The 26679-nt window shown below is 47.9% G+C and overlaps 1 protein-coding gene across 1 annotated transcript; it reads left to right on the top strand.

Annotated features, from left to right (window-relative positions):
* The first annotated feature begins 297 nt into the window (after window positions 1–297).
* On the top strand, window positions 298–25948 carry LOC142930436 (fructosamine-3-kinase-like). Its single transcript, XM_076072784.1, has 6 exons — window positions 298–321; window positions 9208–9355; window positions 19713–19804; window positions 22914–23036; window positions 23895–24052; window positions 24804–25948. Exons 1-6 carry the CDS (start codon window positions 298–300, stop codon window positions 24820–24822), a joined length of 564 nt encoding a protein of 187 aa, XP_075928899.1. The 3' UTR covers window positions 24823–25948.
* The last annotated feature ends 731 nt before the right edge of the window (window positions 25949–26679 follow it).

Here is a 26679-nt window from a genome sequence, read left to right as displayed (position 1 = left end):
AACTAGGTGAGGCGTAGCACCGTCATCAACCTTGAGTCAAGTGCAACATTCGCTGTTTTCTGACAGCTGCCACTGGGGGTGCCCCTTTCAAATGCGTCAAGATGAGCGATGTTAGTCGAGGCTCATCACATTTAAAGCTCTCTGAAGCACCATCTAAGTAAAAGGGTGCAGCTCTATAGACAACTTATCATAGATGCTCACAGCTGCCCGATAACGAGTTACGGACCAAAAACCACACTCAAGGGCGCACGGATTTCGTGACGCTTTCCACCGCGCGTTTGTCTTGGGAAGCTGACAATGAGCAGCTGTCTGTTCAAACGCGTATTTGGCACGTTTTGAAATTCATTCTTTTCAGCTCCGGTTTGTATTTCCCAAAGTTTGGGGCAACGCTGTGATCTACATTGCTGGTTTTATCTGTGGTGAGTCCCGCAATAGCGACACGACTCTACACGACAGTTGAATTCATACCAGATCATCACCAGAGGTAACGTGACCCTGCTTCCTTCCAGATAGACGGACAGAGCTAACACATCGACCCTGTGACCAACGTGGTTAGTTTTCTCTATGGACCGAGTCCCCAATAATGACACAACTCCGGAACAAAGTCGCGCTGAATGCTGTGTCCACTCACTGGCTTGATGTCTGCATGGATGATGCTCCTGGCCTTGGTGTGGCAAAGGAACTTGAGGATGCCCCTGGTGTAAGTTTTCACCATCCCCATGTGCAATTTCCGGAGCCTCCCTTCCGTAATCACATCATAGAGGCTCTCCCTGTGAAAGAGGCAGCAGCAGCAACAACAATGACAACAACGAAGCAGCGTCAGTGTCATACCCTGCAATACTGCGTGGATTCTGATAACGACAATATTAATATTCTATTTGCACATTCACGACTAATATGATTCATAGCTCAGTGTGGGTTTAGGTCATCGGTTTGCTGATAAACCAAATCAGTTAGCACATTTGTCCACTTGCTTTCATTGGCTCTGTTTCCGGGTGGTGGAATTATCCATTAGGAGATACAAACTCCACAGAGAAAGGCGTCCGAGTTGAGAATCGAACTCAGGGATTTTCACCGAGGGGCTCAAGCATTACCACTGCACTGATCGAGTGGAGGCGTGGCTATATAAAAGTGGGCGGGGCTGATTGAGAAAAGAGGCGTTGCCTCGTGCACCCGGGACACATGACAGCTCCACAGTATCACAATGCGTGGGTGGCACAGGAATCCCAAAAGTAACATCTAGCCCCGGTGGTGTGACGTTATCACCCTCCCCTGGTGTGGAAGAGATCGGGGCTTTGATCCCGACCGTGACGCATGTATATTTTGAGTTTGCATGTTCTACCCCTGGTCACGTGGATTTTTCTCCGGGTTCTCTGGTTTGTCCCTCCACATTTAGAAACTTGCTTTTAGAGTATTTGGCTACTATACATTTCCACATCAGCCACTTTTTTTAGCTATCATTTGTAGCCAGGCCACTTGTGAAAAATAACTGATAGGGCACTGGTCTTTACCTGTTAAATAAAAGTTTTAGTTTAGCTAATGAAGTTAACCACGCTATGGGGGGGGGGGGGGGGGCGGTGGGAACACATGGTACGTACTTCAACAGCTCCAGGACAATGCAGTGGTGTCCTCTGAAGTCAAAATGGTTCAGGACTTTGATGACGTTGTACTCCTCATCACTGCCCTCGCCCTGAAGTTCCAGAGCCATCTGGAGCTCCTTTCTCTGAAATTTATCATGCTTGGAGCTGTGCAGAGAAAATCCACAAATGAATCATGACTTAGACTTGCTTAAGGAATGACCAGAAACAAATTCTATTCAGAATTAATAAATAAATATTAGTTCCCCAAGTGTAATGGCATTGTGAGTTCCGGTAGTGCGCTCATGGAAGGTTCCAGAAAGGATCGGGAAGAGGATCAAATAAGCAAGGGATAGAAGGGGGTTTGGGGTGCTGCCTGAACGTAGTGATTCCCTAATGTGTGAATTGAACCGACTCCGAGCATGGCCCCAGCCACACTCAGGATTCCCAGGAGCTGAGCCAAGCCACGGCTGAGCCACTCGTGTATCTTTAACAGCAGCTGAGCGGCTCAAGCCTGGGCCAAACCACGGCTGAGCTAGAGCTGAGCCTGAGTTTTAGAGACTGAGCCACAGCTGAGTCGTGACTGAATGTGGCTCTCACAGAGCAAGGCATTATAACGTGGAATATCATGGGACCTCCTTTGCCAGTACCAAAATATCAGAATATATTTTCTCCTTTTTTCTAGCAAGAAAACAGGTGTTAAGATGTTAAAACACCAAACTGAAACCTTTTACAAGGAATAATGTCTGCATTAACCACAATACTTGTGGTCAGAATGCAAACAAAAAACATACTCTGATAATATATGCATTGTCTTTGAAATTGATTGGTCCACACCAGAAACACCTTTCTTTTGAGCCTCGTCTCAAAAACGGTGTTAGACCAGGCGACGCCAAAAGGCGTACAGCACAAAGACAAGCGTTTTCAGAGTAATGAGAGCTCGGGGTGAATGGCTACATCATGGGACCTCCTTTGGGAGTATATTTTGGTACTGGCAAAGGAGGTCCCATGATGTAGCTGCTATAACGCAGAACGCACACGTTATAACACGGAACGCGCCCGTTATGACATGGGACAACTCCATTACAGTGTGGAACACGCCTTTTATAGCGTGGAACGTGCCCATGATAACGTGGAAGGCTCCCGTTATAACGCGGACCGCACCCATTATAATCCGGAATGCTTCTGTTCTAATGCAGGAAAGCGCCCATTATAACGTGGAATGTGCCCGCTATAAAATTGCACAGCTGAGCGGTATGACACAGTAGGCGGAATGCGGAATGATCACGTGACGTGACAGCATGCCCTCCGTTATTGGTCTCTTCACATCACTGTGTGCATGTATTATATCTTGCAAAACTTTATCGTTACATTATATATGGGGATATTATGTTTGCTTAATGTGCTTTCCCTTAACGTGGCACTTTTCAGGAATGCCTCTACTAGGTTAAATGAAGACTTAATGTAATGTAAGAGTGAACTGATCCAGAACAGGGGGAGAACATACAAACTCCACACAGGAGGGCACCCGAGTCAGGAGTCGAACCGGGGACCCTCTACGTGAGGCACGAGTTGTCACCACCTCATCACACGGCCGCCCACAGCACTGGACGTAACAACAACGTCGTCCTTGTGACGACACCACTATGAATTCTTACCTCAATGGTGATACCAAGATCTTCACGGCCACCAGGGTGTTCATCTTGTGGTCAAGGCACCGGATCACCTGGCCTTGACCTCCGCGCCCAATCTTCTTCAGCACCTCATAGCGGTAGTGAAGGTGCTCATGGTGGACCTGCACAAAATTACACAAATTTAGACTGACTATATTTTGAAAATCACAACATGTGAGCATTATTTTACGAAATAATTGCTTTTATTAAGTGTTTGGCTTTCTTAAATCTGTAATTGTCGAATGCTCTGATGTCTGCTGGCCGAGTCACCCTAAAAAAAGCTCTTTAGCTCAATGGGCTTAACTTGGGAAATAAACTTCTGATTGTGAAGTGTGTGGGAGAGTGCACGTGTGCTTTCTCTAGTTGGTTGGTGCTTAAGTTGCAATGACAAGAAGCCACGAACCCCGCGACTGCTGCGCCCTGTGACCGCCCCCACGGCGGGGGCTTTGTGGCGAGTCTCACCGGAATGTAATGATGTTCGTGGTCGTCGTATCCATCGTTGTTGTGTCCCCGGGATCTGTTGCTGAGTGCAAAGTACCATACTTTCTGTATGGCGACAAGCTCCAGCTTCTCCCGGTGGGTCATTTGTGGGCCAAAGAGAGCCAGGATTGCTGCAGGCAAGAGAATAAAAACAGCTGTCGGTGATCCAGATGACTGCAGAAGCACATCTGAAAGCGTGCCATGCAGTGACCATCTTTGTTCGATGTCCAGCTATATGCAGCTCTGAGGACATCTTAGGTTGCTTGGGTTTGAAAACGGGGTTAATGAATTAGATAAATATAACACAGATATGCAAGAAGGATTTTATAAAAAATAAGAATAGCTTTTACCCTTTCTGGCACAAAAACAGGTGTTAATATGTTCAAACACCAAATAGATACCTTTTGCAAGGCATCAAGTCTGCATTTACCACACGTACTTGTGGAAAAATATGCAAACAAACATGCTCCGATAATATATAGGCATTGTCTTTGAAACTGACTGGCCTGCACCAGAGACAGCCTTCTTTATGACCGTGTCTCGCCGGTGTTAGACGAGAGAACGGCAAAATTCGAACGGGACATCACCCATGCAACATGGCCACCGTGAAGTCCCCCATGCATCATGGTCACTGTGACGTCCCCCTTGAAACATGACCGTCGTGATGTCCCACCATTCAGCGTGGCCATCTTGACGTCACTCATTTCTGTTCTTACCTTGTGGCGATTTGCTGCGGATGGAGCCGGTGCGCGCTGAGGACAGCGCACTCCACGTGGTGCAAGACTCGCCGTTACTCCGAGCCTCTCCAGCTCGGCTGATCTACACACGCAAAGACAAAGGTCCACCACATGGGCTTGATTAAGATGTTGGAGCAAGTGCAGTGGCCGAGCACTGAGCCAGCATCTCTGACATCCTGGGCTCCACATTCAGGAGGGTCCTGCCGAGATGTTGCCAGTTCTCAGCGTTGGGATATTTGGCCAATATCAGTTGCCATGCTTGGATTTACAATGAAAGACGCGTGGATTTCGAGGTCACACGCAGGTCAATGGGATCGTTCAAACTGTTAAGAGGAGTGAGTGGGACTCGGGCCGGACGAGCCATGGCTAGGAGGGACAACAATGGCTCATGGTTAAGAATAATAATGGAGCGACAACCAAGGAACAGAACACATCAGAGAGGAGAGCCGCCAGAGAGATGGTGCGACGAAATCGGCGCTTGGCGGATTATTCCATCACAGGATGTGAGGGGTAGTAGGGTCTCAGGGAGGGAGGCGTTCATCCATCAGTGGATAGATAACAGCGGTGTAGATGCTCACGCGTAGACGGGCACGTACACCAACAGGATCGCGGAGAGACACTCTGATAGACGCGCACACACTTAGGCGGGCAAGGAGAAGCACACCCAGGTATACAGATGACAGGTAGGCACACGCAGAGGGGAGAACACACGTCCACCCATACTTCACCACACGAGTCGAGGAGCCACATGTACCTCCATGGTAGCAACTTTCAGACGAGGGTGCTCAGAGCTCACGGTGTCTCTCGCGCGGTCCGGGTCTCTGCGTGGAGAGCGGCAGACAGAGGCGAGGGACATGCAGAGTTGAAGGGGCATGACACACCCACGTCTAAACCCACGTCACGTCACAATGGGGACTCTCATCAACACGGACTCACATTCTCACCAGTCACACACAATACGAAAAACACAAAAAACAACAACTGCCATTCGCCACTAAGTAGTGGTGATGTGACCACGGCGCCTGTACCAGGCCAGGTGCACTTTGAGACCACGTGAAGTGCCGAAGGCTCACTGACAGGTGGTCACAGGTCAGACCCAGGTGCCATGAGTTGTCTGACTGAGATGACTGTGCCAACTTGCTGCATTTTAGATGCCCGGCTCAAAGGTTGTTGTCGTGAGCGTTGCTCCTCTGTTCGGACACCACTACTAACACTACTCCTAACACCACCAACACCACCACTACGAACACCACCACTACGAACACCACCACTACGAACACCACTACTACGAACACCACTACTAACACCACAATTAACACCACGAACAAAGACAACACCACGCCCGGCCGCCTTTGTCTCCCCAGTGGCAATGTTTGCACCTCGCACCAGGTACTCATTTAAGGCTGAGTCGATCTAGGGTGAGTCCCAGGACCAGTTCAGATAATCGTCACCAATGTTGGCTGTGAGCGGGAATCAAACCCAGGTCGCCAGGTTCTTAGCGCAGCGCGCTAACCGCTACACTACCCCACTAACACCATCACTAACACCACTACTAACACCACCACCAATAATACCACCAACACTAACACCACCACTAAGACCACCACGAACACCACTACCAGCACCAATAATACCACCATCACTACCACCACCACGACTAACACCAGCAACAAAAATTCCACCATCACTAACACCAACAACAACAATCGCCATTCGCCACTAAGTGGCGGTGATGTCACCACGACGCTTGTGCCAGGCCATGTGCACCTTGAGGCCACGTGAAGTGTCGAACGCCCGCTGGCAGGAGGTCACGGGGCAGACCCAGGTGCCACAGGTCGACTGACTGAGATGACTGGCTGATGCACCACCTGTGCCCCTTACTGTGCCAACTTGCTGTGCTTTAGCCATCCGGCGCTCTGCTCGTTGTTGTGAGCGTCGTTCCTGCGCTCTCCGTTGTTGTTGGAGGGCAACTGCCTCCAACTGCCCAGTAGCGTCCTTCACGAGCCTCTTCCACAGAGGCCGATCTTGACACAGCTGGTACCAGTTATCGGCAAGTCCACTCAGCTCCACATCCTGCTGTACCACATCATTCCATCTCTTCTCTAGCCCGTGCTGCGTCCATTAAGCCCCCTCGATCCGGCCAAATAAAAGCTGCTTGGGCATGCGGTGATTGGGCATGCGGGCTACCTGGCCCAGCCAACGCAGCCTTGCCTGCCGGAGGAGCTCACTGATGGGGCTTTGTCCAGATCTTTCGAGGATTTGTGAGCTCCTCACACAATCCAGCCTGGTTAAACCCAGGATTGATCGGAGGCAGGCCAGTCTCAACGTTTCTAACCGGCAAAGATGTTCCATTAGGGGGGTCCACGTTTCACAAGCGTAGAGAAGGGAGGGAATGACTGTGGCTGAGAAGACCCGAAGCTTCGTGTGGAGCGACAGACCAGGTAGCTTCCACACAGCGTTACGCAACTGCTGAAAAGATAATGCCGCTCGACTGATTCGGAGTGAGACCTCTGCTGTTAAACCGGAGACGGTCATGAGCACACTGCCCAGGTATGGGAAACTTTCCACTCTCTCCACAACTGCCCCATCACCGATTGGGAGTTGTGGAGGTGGAGTGCCCGATGGTACAAAATACCCAGGCAGGTGCTTCGTTTTGGTGGGGCTGATCGTAAGGCCCCACCTCTTAGTGGCACACTCCAGTTTTAGCAGCAGCGCCTCCAACTCCTCCTCTGAGTGAGCCGCAATTATCACGTCATCGGCATACATAACGTGGTTGACCAATAGGGAGCCATCCCTTAACGGCATCCGGGCATTGATCAGCCTCCCACTGTATCTGTACCAGATGGAAATTCCTCCGGTACAGCTACTGAAGGCCTCACGAACTACGTGGTCGAAATAGATGTTAAATAATGTTGGAACCAGAGGACATCCCTGTCGGACCCCAAGGTGAACAGGGAATGGCTCCGACTCCCGGCAATGTAGTTTTACCCGGGTCCGCTCACCATAATGAAGGTCCTTAAAGATCGTGAGCAGCGGGTCAGGGACTCCGAAAGCACGAAGAACCCAGAGCCCAGGCCTACTGATGGTGTCATAGGCCTTTACCAGGTCAATAAAGCAGAGATGTAGGTCTTGTTGGAATTCCCTACACCGCTGCTTTAGCAAACGGACAGAAAATATGGCATCTGTGCAGGACCACCCTTTCCTGAAACCACATTGGGGCTCCACAAGCCTCTCCTCAGCATGCCTGGTAAGGCAGTGTTGAATAATCCTTGCCAGGACCTTTCCCGGCACACTGAGGAGTGAGATGTCCCTGTAGTTGTTACAGTCTGTGCGGTCTCCCTTCTTAAAGATGGGGACCACCATGGCATCCGATCACCTCACTTACACCACCATCACTAATACCACCAACACCAACACCACCATCACTAACACCAGTAACACTACCACTATCACCACTACTAACAACCACAATCACTAACACCACCATCACTAACACAACTAACACCACCACCATCACGAGCACCCCCACCACTAATACCACCAACATTAACATCACCACTCCTCCCCCTGCCAGTATGGGACACCAAAGACAAAGATCCCCGTAGAGACTTAACAGGCTGTAGGGGCAAGTGCTGTTAGCCAGCAGTACGTATGAAGGCCGGCACAACACACGAGGGGGTTGGATTGCCAGCACCACGCCCGGCCGCCTTTGTCTCCCCAGTGGCGATCTTTACACACCACACCAGGTACTCATTCGAGGTTGAGTCAACCTAGGGGAGGCCCAGCACCGGTTCAGATAATCGTTACTGCTGTTGGCCTTTAGAGGGAATCCAACTCGGGGTCGCCGGGTTCATAGCGCGGCGCGCTGTCAGCTCTACGATCGTTCCACACACACACAGACTCACACAGAGACTCACACACACAGAGAGACTCACACAGAGAGTCTCACACACACACAGAGACTCACACACACACACAGAGAGACTCACACATACAGATAGTCACACACACACACAGACTTACACATACAGAGAGTCACACACACACAGAGACTCACACAGAGAGTCACACACACACAGAGAGTTTCACACACACACAGACTCACACAGAGACTCACACACATACAGAGAGTCACACACACAGAGTCTCACACAGACTCACACAGAGAGACTCACACACACACACAGAGACTCACACACACACAGAGAGTCACACACACACAGACTCATATAGATAGCCTCACACACACACAGACTCGCACAGAGAGACTCACACCACCACCGCCACCACTCACCCAAAGCTCGGTTCCACTCCTGCTCTGGGGTCGGTCCGCGTCTCTCTAACGGCCAAACTGCCAGTGGGAAGCACGTGGCGCGAGACGCGGGGGTGGTCCAAAATAACCACGCCCCCCGTGACGTCAGAGCCATGAGCTCCTCCCCCTCACACCTGAGCTCCTCCCCCCCTGCCCCCCCCCTCGCGACCACGCCCCATGGTCCGCCATTTCCCTCCCCCTCACTAGCCCCCTGCCCCCCCTGCCCCTCCTCGTGACCCCCCTTCCCCCCGCCGCCCCTCCACATTCGCAACCCCCCATGCCCCCTCACAACCCCCCATGCCCCCCCTTTTTCTCCACCTAACGAACCCCCTCTATGCCCCCCCCTTGCCCCCCCTGCCCTCCCCCTCTTGACCCGCCCCCTCACCCCCCATGCCCCGCCCCCCTCCCCCGCTGCTACTTCCGCTTAGGCCGGGGCCGAGTGGAGGCGGCGCGCGCTGTGGATTGTGGGTGGCGAGCGGCTGATTTGGATTCCCGCTCACGGCCACCGTCAGTGGCTCGCGAAAGCTTCTGAAGCGGCGGCTCGCTGGGCCTCCTCTACGTCGACTCAGCCTGAAGGTGAGAACCTCGCGCGGTGTGTCCACATCAGCAGTGGCGACGGTGGGGGGAGACAGAGGAGGCGCCTGGCCCACAGCCGTCACGTTCTGCTGAGTTCACGGCGCTGCTTCAAGCAGAGCTCGGCCCTGCTGCTGCTGTTGAGAGGCACTCCCAGAGGGCCGTGTGGCTGATGGGAATTATAGTTGTGGTTAAATTATAGTTGTGGTTACAGTTGTTGGTCGTGGTTATTGTTGTGTGGTTGTTATTGTGGTGGTTGTGCAGGTGGTGGCACACGAGTTAACCTATAGCACCAGGGTCTAGCCCTCCTCTTGTACCTAGCCAGGCAGAGCAGTCAACCCATGGCACCTGAGTCTGGCCCGTGACCTCCTCCTGAACTTAGCCTGGCACAGCCGTCAAACCTTGGCACCTGAGTTATTGTGGGAACATCACCGCCACGTAGTGGTGAATGGCGACTGTTGATGTGTGTGGGCTTGTGTGTGAGTATGATGGTGAATGCTTGAGTATGATGGTAAGTATCATGGTGAGTGTATCATGGTTAGTTAGTAATACTGAGTGTGAGTTTGACTAATTCTCCTCCCTCTCGCTGTCTCTGCTTTCCCCCCTAACTACCTGCCTGGTGTACAGGAGGTTGTGGGTTCGACCCCGACCCTGATGCCTGCTGTATATTTGGAGTTTGCGTGTCTCTGTCTCTCCCCGTGGTCGTGTGGACTTTTTCTCCGGGTCCTCCGGTTTTTCCCTCCACATTTAGAAACATTCGTTTAAAGTTTTGACTTAAAACTTTAGTGACTGTGATGATGAGCCACTTCGTTGAGCTATCATTGGTGCCAAGTCGCTTCTGAAGAAGAGATGTTTAGCTCAGTGGACCTTAGTCTAGTTTTCTCTCTCCTTCCCGAGCACAACAACAAGCAGGAGCAGGGGTAGGAGCATTCTCCACTTAGTGGTGGTGACGACACCACGGCGCTTGTGCCAGGATATGTGCACCACAGATATCCATCACTTAGAGACCCATAGAGTCATCACACATAGACCTATACACTCACCACGCACATACCCTCAGACTTGCACAGAGAACCATAGACTCACCACAGAGACCCATAGACTCATCAGACAGAGAACCACAGACTCAAACAGATCCACAGACTCGCACAGAGTCCTATAGACTCACCAAACAGAGACATAGACTCACCAGACAGATACCCATAGACTCAATCGTACCCATACTCACACAGAGACCCATAGACTCACCACAGAGACCCATAGACTCGCCAAACAGACCCATAGAATCACCACATAGAGACCCATAGAGTCATACAAAAACGCATAGACTCATCACACAGAGAACCACCGAATCAAACAGACTCGCACAGAGCCCTATAGACTCATAAAACAGAGACACATAAACTCACCACACAGAGACCCACGGACTCTCACAGAAACCCATAGACTCACCACACACAGATCCATCGACTCACAGAGAGACCCAAGGGCTCGCGTGTGTGGTTATTTAGTTGAAGGTGGAGGGGGATTACCAACCCCTTGCACCCATCCAGAACTCCCTGTTGCCACTGTGTGGCTGCGAGGCGACGTGAGGTTTACAGCTGGTCAGGTTTGGCGCCCCCCCCCCCCCCAAAATGGCATTTCTCACAACCACCGCTGCGTTATCGACCGTCGCCATTCGCCAATAAGTGACAGTGACGTCACCACGGCGCCTGTGCCAGGCCAGGTGCACTTTGAAGCCACGTGAAGTGTCGAAGGCTCGCTGACCGGAGGTCCTGGAACAGACCCAGGTGCCATGGGTTGGCTGACTGAGATGACTGGCAGATGCACCACCTGTTCCCTGTACTGTGCCAAATTGCTGCATATTCATCATCCGGTGTTCTGCGCGTTGTTGTGAGCGTCACTCCTCTGTTGTTGGTGGAGGGCGACTGTCTCCAACTGCCCAGTAGAAGCGTCCTTCACGAGCCTCCCTCGCAGAGGCCGATCCCGACACCGCTGGTACCAGTCGTCGGCAAAGCCCACTCAGCTCCACATTCTCCCGTACCGCATCAGTCCACCTCCACTCCAGCCCATGGCGTGCCCGCCCATCTACTCTCAACCACTTAAACCACATATTCGTTAACGATGCGCACCCTAATCTGCCACTACGGTTGTGTGCAGGGTGTTGTGATGTCACGTAGTACGACGTTTCTCCTGGTCCCCCCCCCCCCTCCGTTATAACGCGCCGTCTATCTATGGCCTCGTCGCATTGACCTTCATGGACGAGTGGTGATGGTGAAAGATGATTCAGCGGTGGACACTCAATTACCGGGGCCCCATTTAACGTTCAGGTGACACGGGGCACGGTACGTGAAGAACCTTTTATCTGTCCTGTAAGCAGACTCCTCTGCGTGGGATATTTAACACCTCTTAATGCACAGACAACAGCCAACTCATTCTTGCCTGCCGGAGGAGCTCGCTGATGATCGGACAGTGTCCAGATCTCTCAAGGATCTGTGAGCTACTCGCACACAAAGATCCCCCGTGTAGCCTTTAACAGACTGTTGGGGCAAGTGCTTTATAACATCATCAAAGGGGCGCTGCAATATGATGCAATCAAAATCACCGATCAGAGATTTTCCTATATATGGTCTTTGTTGATCGTGAATCGAGACTAATTGTATTGATTCCACTCAATCGATCCGGCAGCAAGCTCAAAATGTCCGATTTTATCTGCAATATTCTGCGTTTCACAGATCATTCAAACGAACGGTATTGATGCCCGATTTGTATGAGTGGGTGGGTGGCAGGGTGAGTGGGTTTGTGAGTGGGTGAGTGAGTGTGTGGGTGGCTTTAGTAGTTGAGCGGGTGGGTGAGTCAGATAATGAGGCGCCGCAGTGGCGAGATGTTAACTCCCTCGCCCAGAATACAGGATGTAATCAATTCGATTCCGACCCTGAAGCCTGTATATTTGGAGTTTTCATCTTCTTCCGTGGTCGCGTCGATTTTTTTGATTCCTTGGGGTTTGTTTTACACGTAGGCTTTCGCGACCAATATTATCCATAATAGAGGTTTTTTTTTGGGTTAAATCGCGTAAATATATAAATGTGTCGTTAAAACCCACCACCACTCGACACAGCCAACTAGTAAGGGTTGTCACGTAATCAGAACATTCCAATTTGTAACTAGTACAGCACACCGGTGTGTTGGAGAGTCAAGCCACAACATTTACAATCTGAGTACTAACTTTTCGCCAGTAATTACAACTAGCTTCATCAGGCGACAGCCAGATTTGTGGAGAAGTTAGTCTGTTTCGTTCCTTATAAAGAGGCATAGATGTGGTGACCACACTTTGGCGCTCTTGATGCAAAGTGGGGAGGGGGGGGAGATTAATGAGTCAACGTACATTATGCATGCGCATTATGCGAACCCTTTGCGCTTGTCCTTCCGGTCCATTGTGTGCATTAGAATAGCCGGGTTTTTCCTCCGCATTTCAAATCAACATGCGTTTAAAGGATTTGAATGCAATAAATGTTTACGTGATAAGCCACTTCGTCGACCTATTATTTGTAATCAGGTCACTTGATATACCTCTGTGGGCCTTACCTGGTAAAATAAAAAAAAAATTTTGTTTAGTTTCAGTTTATTGGATGGTTGAGTGGGTAGGTGGGATTTTGAGTGCGTGGGTGGGTCAGTTGGAGATTGAGTGGGTGTCAGGGTGAGTGGGTGGGTAAATTGGTGAGTGAGTGAGTGTGTTTGAGATCCAGTGGGTGGGTTTGTGAGTGGGTGGGTGAGTAGGTGGCTGAGCCGGAGAGTGGAGTGCCATGGTGGCGAGTTGTTAACTGCCTCGTCTTTTATAAACTAGGTCATGGGTTCGATCCCGACCCTGATGTCTGTATATTTAGAGTGAGTGGGTGTGTAGGTGGGTGCATAGGTAAGTTCTTGAGTGAGTGGCTTGGTGTGTTGATGAGTCAGTGGGTTAGTGAGTGAGTGGGTTTGTGAGTGGGTGAGTGAGTGTGTGGGTGGCTTTAGTAGTTGAGTTGGTGGGTGAGTCAGATAATGAGGCGCCACAGTGGCGAGATGTTAACTCCCTCGCCCGGTATATTGGAGTTCGTAGGTTCCCCCCAACCCTAAAGCCTGTATACATTTGGAGTTTGCATCTTCTCCCCATGGTCGGGTGGAATTTTCTCCGGGTTCTCCGGGTTGTCCCTCCGTATTTAGAAACATACATTTATAGAATGTGACTGCTATAACGTTCTACGTGAAAAGCCACTTCATTGAACTGTTATTTGTCGTCACGTGGCTTCTGAAAAATATCTATTTTGCTGTGGGCCTGACCTGGTAAAATATAAAAAAAAATATTCAAAATTTAGTTTAGTGTGTGGATCATTGGGTGGGTGGATGAGTGGGCAAGTGCATGGGTGGGTTTATGGGTACTGAGTGGCTGGGTGAGTCAGTGCCTGGATGCATGTGACGGTGGGTGTTTAAGTGAGTGGGTGACTGTGTGGGTTAGTGGGTGGGAGAGTCATATAGTGGGGGGCCACAGTGGCGATATGTTAACTACCTCGCCTCGTATACAGAAGGTTGTGGGTTCGATCCTGACCCTAATGCCTGTATATTTCCCTCCACATTTAGAAACATGTATTTAGAGGAGTTGGTTGCTATAAATGTATACATGATAAGCCACTTTTTTGAGCTATAATTTTTGGCGATGGTGCTTCTGAAAACGATATTTATAGCTCGGTGGGCCTGACCTGGTAAAATAAACCTGGTTGAGTTAGTGGGTGGTTGAGTTAATGGGTGGTTTAATTATTGGGTGGCTTTATTATTGTTTTGTTGAGTGATGGGTGGGTGGATGATTAGTTATTTGGGTAGTGGGTGATTTGGTGAGTCGGTGAGTGGCTGAGGGAGTGGGAGGTGGTTGGGTGAGTGTGTGGGTTAGAAATGGAGTGGGTGGCAGGGTGAGTGGATGTGTAAGTGGGTGAGTGAGTAGGTGCATGGCTGGGTAATTAGGTGAGTGGCTCGGTAAATTATTGAGCAGCTGGGCGAGTAGGTGAGTGTATGGGTGAGTGTGGGTGGGTATGTGGTTGGGTGAATGAGTGTGTGGGAGGGAGGTTAGGTGGGTAGTGGGTGGGTTATACATTGAGTGAGTGCGTTAGTGACTGGGTGAGTGAGTGGGCAGGTGGGTGGGTGAGTGAGTGGGCAGGCGGGTGGGTAAGTGGGTGGGTTAGCAATTGAGTGGCTCGGTGAGTGAGTGCTGGGTCGGTGAGTGGGTGAGTAGGTGAGTGTGTGGGTGTTAGTTAGTGGGTGGGTGATTGATGGGGTGGGTGTGTGAGTGAGCAGATGGGTGGGTGGGTTGGTGAGTGCATGAGGGAGTAAGTGGGTGGTTGGGCGAGTGCATAAGTGAGTGGGTGTGTGTAGATTAGTTTGGTATGAGATTGAGTGGGATGCTGGGTGAGTGGTTGGGAAGATAGGTGGGCACGTTAATGAGTGAGTGGGTGGGTAAGCGGAGGGGTGAGTGACGGGTTGGGTGAGTGAGTGAATGGGTGAGTGACGGCTGGGTGGGTAATTTAACATGGGAAGTTGAGTGGGTAAGTTAGCGTGTAAGTGAGTGGATGGTTGAGTCAGAGAGTGAGGCGCCAAGGTGGTGAGATGTTCACTATTTTGCCTAGTATACAGGAGGTGGTAGATTCGATCCCGACCCTGTCGCCTGTATATTTGGAGTTTGCAAGTTCTCACCCGTGGTCGCCTGGATTTTGTTCTAGAACCTCAGGTTTTTCCCTCTGCATTTAGAAGCAACACGCGTTTAGAGGATTTGGCTGCAATAAATGTATCTGTGATAAGCCACTCGTATATCTATCATTTGTAGCCAGGTCTATTCTGAAAAGGATCTATATAGCTTAATGGGCCTTGCCTGGTGAAATAAAAAGTAAATTTCAGTTTAAAGCTTTCATGACTGCAAGGATTCATCTTCTTGGTTCTTTCGGTAAAGTCACGTAGAATGGGAATAAAATAATAAAATAAAATAAGACAATAAAATTCTCACGACGTTTTGGCCACAACACAAGTGGCCTTCTTCAAGTGAAGAGACAGGTCTGTCCGGAAGACAGAGCTTGAATGAACGCTGACATGCAAGGACCGCGTCTATTAAGCTGTGTGGGCGGAGTTAAAATATGAATTTGCATGTTACCTGCATCACCTCCGGAGAGGAGGAGGGAGGGGGCTGGGAACACAGGCAGAGAGGAAACAAGAAAAGGGGCAAGTGCAACAGCCAAGGTGCGCTGTTGTGTCCTGAGTTGCCTTATGACTATGCTGTAAACTGGACTACTATATAATACAATAGTATACCTTCCAATCTAAACTACATGGTATAACATCATATCATAGACAAATTCCACTTTTGAATTATACAATGCGTTACTTTACACTACCCTATACTTTAGATTATAAACTATTAGACTTGTGATATTACACTATGTCTTATTCTATGAACCCAACTATATACCACACTGATGTATATTCATTATGCAATTACGATGCTATATATTGCCTTATGAGTTATGTTAAACATTACAATGTTATACTACATGTTGTAAACCATACCATTGACCGTGGTGTGAGAAGTATTAAGAGGCAGTGCCAGCGAAAGGGCTGTGGTCTGAAAATCACCATAAAATAAATCAATTAAGAACCGAAATGGTTTAAAACATCTTTCCAATGGTTACTAAGCCAGAATCCATCTTCTCGATTGAAATTGTCTCTGTGCTTGTATATGTGGATGGCCTCATTAACGAATCTCTCATGGTAGCCGGTTGGCTTGCAAAGAACCTCTGTCTTGGAGAAGTCAATGTCATGTGAGCCCACTGAATTATAACAGTGATCTGCCACGGCAGAGGAGTTCGTCCTACCGTGTTTCAAGTCTGCTTTATGTTCGCGGATGGGGTCCCATATATGTCGTATGGTTTCTTCGATGTAGCTGCTACCACAGAGGCACTTTAGTTTGTAAACGCCCGGGTACTGTATGTCTGGAACCACATCCTTTACAGATGGAACCAGATCACGGATTTTTTGTACTGTGTTGAATCGGACCTGGATCTTGTGTTTATTCAGGATTTTGGAGATATTTTTGTGACCCCCGCAATGTACAGTGAGGGAAAAAAGTATTTGATCCTCTGCTGATTTTGTACGTTTGCCCACTGACAAAGAAATGATCAGTCTATAATTTTAATGGTCGGTTTATTTGTGGTGAAGGTTGTTTTGAAAACGAGCTATGTAGCTCATTGGGCCTCACCTGGTAAAATAAACATAATTTAGTGTGTAGGTGAGTGGGCGGTGGGTGAGTGAGATATTGGGTTAGAGATATAGTAGTGGGTGGCTTGCTGAGTGGGTGAGTGGCTCGGTGGTTAAGTTAGTGGGTGGTTGAGGTAGTGGGTGGTTTAATTAATAGGTGATTTAGTTTGTGAGTGGTTGAATTATTGGGTGGTTGACTGATGGGTGGGTGAATAATTCCGTGGTAATGGGTGAGTAAGTGAGTGGGCGGGTGGTTGGGTGAGTGGGGGATTAGAAATTGAGTGGATTTGCAGGGTAAGTGGATGTGTAAGTGGGGTGGGTAAGTAGGTGAGTGGCTGAGGGAGTGGGCAGCTGGTTGGGTTAGTGGGTGGGTTAGAAATTGAGTGGGTGGCAGGGTCAGTTGATGTGTAAGTACTGGGTGAGAAGGTGAGTGGCTCATTGAGTAAGTGAGTGGATGGGCGAGTAGGTGAGTGGATGGATGAGGGAGTGAGTGGGTGGGTGAATTAGTGGGTGGGTGAGTGGATGTTTGGGTGGGTGGATGAGTGAGTGAGTGTGTGGGTGAGTGAGTGAGTGTGTGGGTAGGTGGTTAGGTGGTTAGTGTGTGGGTTAGAAGTTGAGTGGGTTAGTACCTAGTGAGTGAGTCGGCGGGTGGGTTGGTGAGTTCGTTGTTGGATGAGTGGGTGAGTATTAGTGGGTAGGTATGTAGGTGAGTGATTGACTGTGTGGATGGGTGAGTGAGTGAAGAGATGGGTAGGTGGGTTGGTTGGTGGGTGCGTGAGTGAGTGAGTAAGTGGGTGCGTGAGTGCATAAATGGGTAGGTGAGTGAGTTAGTGGGTATGAGATTGCGTGGGTGGTTGGGTGAGTGGTTGAGAATTAATTTTGATGAGTTAGTGGGTGGGTGAGTCGGTGAGTGAGTGGTTGGGTTAGCGTATGGGTAGGTGAGCAAGTGGTTGGGTGAGTGTGTGGGGTAGTGAGTGATTGAATAAGTGGGTGAGTGAGGGGCTGGGTGGTTGGCTTGGGTAGTGAGATTGTGGGTGGGTAAGTGAGTGGGTGAATGGGTGTATTGGTCGGTGAGTGTGTGAGTAAGTTAGTCGGCACGTGATTGAGCGGGTGGCTGGCTGAGTGCGGGAGAAGATGGGTGGGTGAGTTAGTGGGTAGGTGAGTTGGTGCGTGGTTGGGTGAGTGAGGGGGTGGTTGGGTGAATGGGGGAGTGACTGGTGGGTGGGTAAGTTAATGTGGGAGGTTGAGTGGGTGAGTTAGTGTGTAATTGGGTGAGTGGGTCAGAGAGCGGGGTGCCACTATGGTGAGATATTAACTACCTCACTGAGTATACAGGAAATCGTGTATTCGATTCTGACCCTGCTGCCTGTATATTATGAGTTTTAATGTTTTTGCCTGTGTCCTCGTGGATCTTTCTCCCGGTCCTCCAGATTTATCCCTCCGCATTTAGAGTCAAGATTTGTTTAGAAGATTTGGCTGCAATGAATGTCAGCGTGATCAGCCACTTCGTTCACGTATCAGTTGTAACCAGATCACTTCTAAAATGGTTTATATAGCTCTGTGGGGCTTACCTGGTAAATGACAAAATAGTTTAGTTGTAGTTTATTGGATGGGTGATTGGGTAGGTGGGTAGTTCGGTGCGTGGGTGGGTTAGAGGTTGAGTAGGTGGCAGGATGAGTGGGTGGGTGAGTAGATAAGTGGCTGGTGAGCATGTGGGTGGGTGAGTGCGTGAGTTATAGATTAAGTGGGTGGATGGGTCAGTGTGTGATTTGGGGCGTGAATAGGTGAGGTGGGTGGGTTAGTGGAGTGTTGAGTGAAGTGGGTCGTTGAGTTAGTGAGTGGGGGGTATGCAGGTGGGTTCGTAGGTAAGTGCTTAAGTGAGTGGCTGGGTGTGTTGATGAGTGAGTGGGTTTCGCGATTGAGTGGGTGCCAGGGTGATTGGGTTCATGAGTGCTTGGCTGGGTGTTTGAGTGGGTGGGTGGGAGGCTGAGTCAGAGTGGAGCGCCAGGGTAGCGGAATGTTAACTCCCTCGCCATTTGTATAGGACATCGTGGGTTCGATCCCGATCGTGACGCCTGTATATTTGGAGTTTGCATGTTCTCCCTGTGGTTGCATGGATTTTTCTCTGGGACCTCCGAGTTTTTCATGCATATTTAGAAATATACATTTAGAGGCTTTGGCTGCTATAAATGTCCACGTGATAAGCCACTTCTTTGAGCTATCATTTGTTTGCCACGTCGTTTCCGACAAGGATCTGTATAGCTCAGTGGGCCTTACCTGGTGAATTTAAAATAATTCAATTGTAGTTGAACTATTTTAAGTGAATAGGTGGATGAGTGGGTCGGTGGGTTGGTGAGTGGCTGGTTTAGTAAGTGAGAGGTTGGATGAGTGGGTGGGTGGTTGAGTTGTTGGTTTAGAGATTCAGTACGTGGCAGGGTGAGTGAGTGGGTGGGTGGTTGAGTTGTTGGTTTAGAGATTCAGTACGTGGCAGGGTGAGTGAGTGGGTGGGTGGCTTTACGAGTGGGTGGGTGGGTGGATAAGTCAGAGAATGGGGCGCCATGGTGGCTAGGAGATGTTAACTACCTCGCCTGGTATATTGAACTTCGTAGGTTTGATCCCGACCTTGACGCCTGCTGTATATTTGAAGTTTGCATGTTTTCCCCGTGGTCGTGCAGGTTTTTCTCCAGTTTCTCCAGTTTTTCCCTGCACATTTAGAAACATGAGTATTTTGAGCATTTGGCTGCTATAAATTTCCATGTGATAAGCCACTTCGTTAGGCTATCATTTGTGGCCAGGTCGGTTCTGAAAAATAGCTCTTGTAAAATAAAAAATGGTTTCATTTATAGTCTACATAGGATTGACTTCCCAGGAAGTAACACACATTGTATAAACCCCAGAAGAATATTGTTTTGAGTCACCCAAACCAGAATGTGAACTGATATATTCGTATTTCCAGCGAGGTTCTCGGCCACAGACCACCTGGACAAATATGATGTAGTTTAGTTTGCATATGAATTATTACTTGGGGTTTGTTGACATGATAAAGTTAATGTTTTCTTTGACAGGTCTATTGTGTTGTACACTCTGACAGGGGCTCAGGCTTGTTGGGGCAGCATCTGGCTGAAATGCACCTTCACAACAGGAAGATTGGAGAGAGGCTTCACAAGGAAGAGAAAACTATCGGTATTGAATCATGAAAATGTAAAACATGTGTAAAACTAGGCCCACTGATCCAACCCTAGCATCATGTCAACTATGTATTATGTTGACATTCCTTCGCACTGAGAGTAGGCATGCTAATCGGATCTAATGAATATGTGTAAACAAACACACATTTCATACAGCTGTTTATTAATCGTAAAAATCAAGCGATTGAGCTGGTGAATGAGATAGACACATGCTGTCATTATTTCATACATGAACACAACCAGCCAGCCAGTGGTCATGATTTTCCACACCTAATCACATTCATCTCTTTGTTTTAGCCATCTTTGTGATGAAGGGAACTGTATTGTTCATGTGTGTGCAATGTACTTTTCAGAATATGAATTATGTTGGGTAATATATGAATTATGGCTATTAAAAGTATCTGTATTTAAGTCCATCAGGGCACACTCTTCTGCAAAGGAGACTTAGAGCATTCAACATTGCGTCCCTTTATATTTTTGCTAATCGCAATATTTTTCGATTTAAAGCTTTCATGACTGCAGGGATTCATATTCTTGGTTCTTTCGGTAAAGTCACGTGGAAGGGAAATAATAAAATAATACAAATAAAACATTATATAATAAAATTTTCACGAAGTTTCGGCCACAACGCAAGCAGACGTCCTCAGATGAAGAAACAGAGCTGTCGGAAAGACAGCGTCTTAATGAACACTGGGCAGTGAACACTGGGCAGTGTTCATTAAGACGCTGTCTTTCCGACAGCTCTGTTTCTTCACCTGAGGACGGCTGCTTGCGTTGTGGCCGAAATGTCGTGAGAATTTTATTATATTATGTTTTATTTGTATTATTTCCCTTCTACGTGACTTTGCCGAAAGAACCAAGAATATAATCTCAATATGTTCAGGAGATAAATGTCAAGGTCTGCTAGCCAAAAGAAGGCTTTAGGAGAGAGTTCATGTAGTTTTGCTATTCATTCATTAAAGGGCAATAGAGTAAATTCTAAAATAAATGTTTCCAGCTAATTTTTTTATATACGCTAGATTTCCAAGTCTATAATGTACAGAAAATACCATGGTTGGCCAGACCATCGCTCGGCATCTGCATGTGGCTCCTGGGCAGTTCAAGTGTGGCTCTGCAGAGGCGCTGCTAATTTGTAACTCTTCAATTTAACTTTATATGAAGTGAGAACAATCTGGTATCGGAGGCAGGCCATGAGTACTCCCAGGGCACTGAGATTTCTAAACTCAAAATTCCACAGCCAGTCAACACGAGTCAACTTCTGTATGGCTAATCTTTATCTCTTGTGGCTCCCGCGGCCATCTGAAGATTATGGTATGCTGCTGGTAGGGTCAGGAAAGTTGGTCACCCTTGGTATATATCTGTATATGCGTTGATGATTTTATGCAATGTTCAGCTGCTCCGTCACGACAGGGGTCCCAGTCAGTTTGAGACTGCTAAATTAAGGTTCTCATGTGCTTTACAGATTTTGATACAAATTTCAGTCTTGAATTTCTCCCAACAGGTATGGACCCTGGGCAGGAGGATGTAGAGTATGTGGGTTTCATACGGCTATATGCTGTGGTTACATCCCACATGTGATCTCCGCTTTAAAGTCATGAAACTGGTTGTAGCCCATTTACATTTTAATATACCCGTTTAACACGTAGGCTTTCGCGGCCAATATCCATAATATCGTTTTTTTTGGGTTGGATCGTTGAAATATAAATTTGTCGTTATACCCGCCACCGACACAGCCAATTCGTAAGGTTTGTCACATAAACAGAACATTCCAATTCGTGAAGGGCTCACAAGTGACGTCATTACATCTATCCCTCCAAGGAATGAAACAGGAGGATTTCTCTACGAATTTGGCTGTCCACCTAATGATGATAGTTGTAAATACTGGCGAAACGTCATACTCAGATTCTAAATGTTGTGGATTTTCTCTCCAACACTTCAGTTTGCTGTACTAGTAGCGGATTGGCATGTTCCGTTTACGTGACAACCTTACTAATTGGCTGTTAGGTGGTGGTAGGTTTAACGGCTCATTTATTTTTATGCGATCTAACCCAGAAAAAAGCATATTATAGATTTAATATACCCTTTTGTTGAAGGACAGCCTGGGTGACCAAAGTTTTATAGGAGCGGCAATAATGTTTACTTGATTAAATTAGTTTTATCATGGAGCGGTGAAATCAGCTGTTGTTCAGATGTCAGTCTAATTAGTATTACATCGTAGAAATATGAGAGTCCTTTGTGTAATAGTCTATTAACCACTGATGATGGTAACATTGGTTTAAGGTTACATTTTAAGAAGAACTAGATTGATGTACATTTTATCTTGCATAAGTACACAAATTTATAAAACAATATATTTGATTAAAAAATGCATATATTTTCTTCCATTGCACACAGTTGTACCATTGATAACAGGGCACACAGTTACAACTGACATCACCAGATGTCACTCAAGTTCCCGCAGAGATCGATCTCGCATAACCAGTGTTCACATAATCAGTTATGTTTTCGCTAATTACCAATTACACTCAGCCGGGTTTGACAGACTTGTATGAATGTATGTTGAACTTCCTTTCCACCGTACATAGCCAACCGTGCTAAACGGAGGTGCGGGAATTAAGCGCAGAACCTATTGTTAGGATCAATGCTGTTGTAATTTTTTATGAGGATATCAATTGGTGGCTAAAATGAGATGTTCAAAGACTACAGCATGATAATCGGTACATAACATGAGTGTCGAATTATGTCTTAAGAATTACCCAGCCATTTGTACGTAAAATTCAACGTTTTTGGGTGACATCTTAAGTCCGTGTTCTTCATTGCAAGGCCCGCGGGCCGGTGGCAGTCCCTGGTGTTCTTTTTACTGCGACCCCTGACGTGCAGTCCCCGACAACACACAAGTGAAAACACCCCATCATGCTGTCAAACCCCCCAATGGTTTCAAATGTGAGATGGCTCTTTCACTGATAATGTCTTATTCGCGAAAGTGGCCCCCCTCCGAAAATGAGTGAATATCACTGTTTTAGGTCAAGGATTGGCCAAATAAAGTAGGTATTATTTGCTTATGTTTCTAAATGTCCGTAATAAAACTATATTAATGCCACCAGCTGAATGAGTGGCAGGAGGACTGGGTGACGTTCTTCTCACGGCAGCGACTGCAGCTTCAGCTGGACATGATAGAGAAGGACTACGGTGAACGGGAAACCCGCGAGCTCTGGTCTCGACTTCAGGTTCGTAAGCTGTTTCACTCTCGCCCTTAACCCTTTCCTGTTCCTAGACGACTGCTCATTTCAGGATGGGTCTCGTTCACCACCGAATCTCGGAACGCGCAAGCGGTTCAGCGGTAATTTTATTTAGAGAGGCATAGCGCCGTTGTTTTTAAAGACATTGTACTCGCCGCAGAGCACCGTAGCGACAGGACAGCACTCTATTATAGCTGGTACCAAACTGTGCTACACACCTTCCCCGCACGGCCTTGTGGGATCCTCGGTACCGATAAAGTTATTTAATATTTACTTCCTATTACGTTCCGATGACGTACACGAGATTCAGCGGTGAACGGGATGCACCCCGCAACTTGCAGTCATCTCGGAGCAGGAAAGAGTTAATACATGCAGCAGTGTAGCTCATCATGCGCACAGCCATATGGGAAACCCATTTGATCGCAGTGGGTTTTCGAGGTGACTTTAAAGGTAAAGTGGTGTTTCACACGCAGGCTTTCGCGACCAATATTATTCATGATAAAGTTTTTTTTGGCTTAGATCGCGTAAGTGTAAATGCGTCGTACACCCACATCCACCCAACACAGCCCATTAGTAATGTTTCTGACATGAACAGAACGTGCCATTTATGTTATTGCTCAGCACTCTGGTGTGTTAGAGAGGAAACGCAGAACATTTTCAAACGAGTACGACCTTTCGCTGGTGATTACAACCAGCATCATCAAGCAATTGCCAGAAGCGTTCTGACTTCTGGCAATTGCCTAATGGCAATTGGAGTGGGTGTACGACGCATGTACATTTATGCGATCTAACTCGAAAACAACGTTATCATGAATAAAGTGGTGTTGTTTTTTGCGTGGTGTGCAGCTTCGGTTGTGGGATTTTTTCCGGGTCGTAGAGGTGGTTCCGGCATTGCTCCACGGTGACCTATGGACTGGGAATGCTGCAGAGATAAATGAAGGGCCCGTCATCTTTGACCCAGCCTCCTTCTATGGGCACTCGGAGTACGAGCTTGCCATCGCTGGGTAAGAAAAAACTACAAACAACCAAAACAATAGCAGCAACTGCCGTTCACAGCCCTGTCTGTGGCATGCAAGGTTCATTCGTATAACCTCTGTGGCAAGGGCTGGCTCATTAAATAAATAACAGAGACCAGGTAGAGTTGTGGTTGAGATGTCTACATGCTGAGGTCTCCACCCTCTCTATTTGCTAACTTACAAAGACTCATCCTTCATTGCTAAGGCTTTTTGGGCAAATCCTGTTAAAGCTGATACGGTGCACAAAACAATAGTGGAACGATAAAACTCTTACTTATCCACGGCACTTGAGGATGCTTGAATGTTCCAGAAACACAGTTTGTCGAACAAGGAACCCCTGGTTCAGAGACAAGTTGCCACTGATGTGCTTTACCAGAAATCCAAGCTGAAGATAATTCATTACACGTCAAATGGAATTCAAACCCTCAGAGCTGGGATATGCTTCAGTGAACAAAAACACATTTGACATGATGTTTACTGTGCAGCCATTGGTGACCAAGTTGAGACCACAGCAATCCTGCCCTCAATTCGCAGGAACGTTTGTTGATAGATTGCTCACTGAATTTTGAACGGAGGACCTCAATGGCATTGGCTCGGTGCTCTGACATTGAAATTAACCTCAAGCCACTCAATTTCCTGCATTACGTTGAATTTGTGAAAATGTTGTTCATTGTTATGTTGTTCGTGCTGGAACAGCAGCATTGTAAGATTTTGAATGTTTGGTGTTGTTTGGGTACAGGATGTTCCAGGAGCTTTAGCTCCACGCTTCACTCATCCTACCACGCTCTCATCCCAAAGTCGCAGGCTTCGGCAAGAGCCAGAAGCTCTAGCAACTCTTCCACTACCTGAACCACTGGAATCACTTTGGGACAGGATACCGAGGGTCATCCATCTCCACCATGCGCAGTCTCCTCAAGTGAATGAACGGTGCAGGAAATCGTGGGCTATGGTGTATGACTATAAAAATTCTTATCGGCCATGATATACATGATATACATTGTTGAATAAAGGCCTTCCCTAAGCCACCACTAAATCTCACGAAACTAGTCCATTTAAATGCTGTGCAATGCCCTAGGCATTCCACGTGAGTGTGACCGGTGGTCCCTTTGTTCCACATCCTGGCTGTGATCTCCACGCGAAAACTGGGTCAGTTAATGTCCGAATCAGAATCTTTAATTAGGCTGGACGAATCTGATGAGCTATGAAGCTCTTTTTTTCACAGATGTCCAGTCGGGGCGAGTCAGAAAGTTACAACAACAAACAACAGTACAAACAGATGGGAGGGCAAAGTAAAGGAACGCGAAGCAAATTTTGACTTAACTTTCGTGACTGCAGGAATTTATATTCTTGGTTCTTTCGGTAAAGTCACGTAAATAGAAAATAAAAAACAATAAAATAAAGACCGCTTGTGTTGCGATTGAAACGTCCTGGGTTTTTTGCTTTTATTTTAAATTTATTTTTTATTTGTTATTTTTTTATTTAATTTTAATTTTATTTCTTGTTTTCTATTTACGTGACTTTACGGAAAGAACCAAGAATATGAACGCTAAGCAAGTCATGAAATAAAAATATATAAGAGTTCAAATTGCATTAGTGCATCAATTCCTGCCAAATTTTTTTATCACCAAATGCCATTTTGGGCAAGGCAGCATAACAAAAACAATCCCAGATGTTTGGCTAGTACCAGTTACATTGTATGTGTTTGTTGTTGTTTTGCTATGGGAGTAAACCCTTGCAGAGAAAGGGACCAGAATTAGGAAAGCGAAACCAGGCACTCCTTCAGAAGATGCCATGCATGGGCGTGACCACTGCACCACCCTGACGCCCAAACAAATGTAATTCAAATAATCTACAATACTGGCAAATAAACCCTATTAGTATCAACCGAATGTCTGGACAATCTGACCCCCTCTACACAAGTAACAGTTGAGAGTCAACGCTGTGATGTGCGATTGGTGCAAGCGGGGTGAGGTCAAGGCCGATGACTGCTTCCAGCGGTGTCAAGATGAGCATTTTGAAGAGGCTCGCGAAGGATGATACTTGGCAGTTGGGTGCAGTCTCCCTCCATTAACAACAGAGGGCAGAGGAGCGACGCTCACAACAATTGGCTGAGCACTGGGCGTATACAACGCATGAAGTCGGCAGCAAGTTTATCTCAGGGAGTTGACCCGCACACGACAACTGGGTCTGTCCCGCGTGTTCACGCTATAACGCGGTTGCCTTCATTTAGGGAACGCGCACCGCCATAAGGCGACTTGTGAGCGGTCGACGCCGAACTACTTTCTTGAGCTGCGCGGTTGAGCGAGACGAGACGGTAACGCGGCGGCGTCCCCTCAAGTTGTTTGTAACCCAATTCTGACTGCAATTGGACATTCATTACGGGGGAAATAGTTTTCGCTTAACGCGGCACTTTTCAGGAACGCATCTACTGCGTTAAACGAGGACTCGCCGTACAGGTGCTGTGCACACTGTACTCGGAATCAAAATCCGAAGCGCTATCAAGCTCTCACTCACAGGTGTCCAGTAAGAGGCGGTGGGGGGGTCACCAAGTGACACGCAGCTTAACCGTGGAGTAGACCGCGAGGACGCCAGCGTCGCCTAGGCAACGCCGCCCC

Source organism: Petromyzon marinus, chromosome 39, assembly GCF_048934315.1.
Source record: "Petromyzon marinus isolate PM22_M1 ecotype Great Lakes invasive population chromosome 39, UKy_Petmar_22M1.pri1.0, whole genome shotgun sequence".
NCBI classification, from domain to species: Eukaryota; Metazoa; Chordata; class Hyperoartia; order Petromyzontiformes; family Petromyzontidae; genus Petromyzon; species Petromyzon marinus.
Note: the sequence above shows the minus strand (reverse complement) of the source record. Positions and strands in the feature narration are given on the sequence as shown.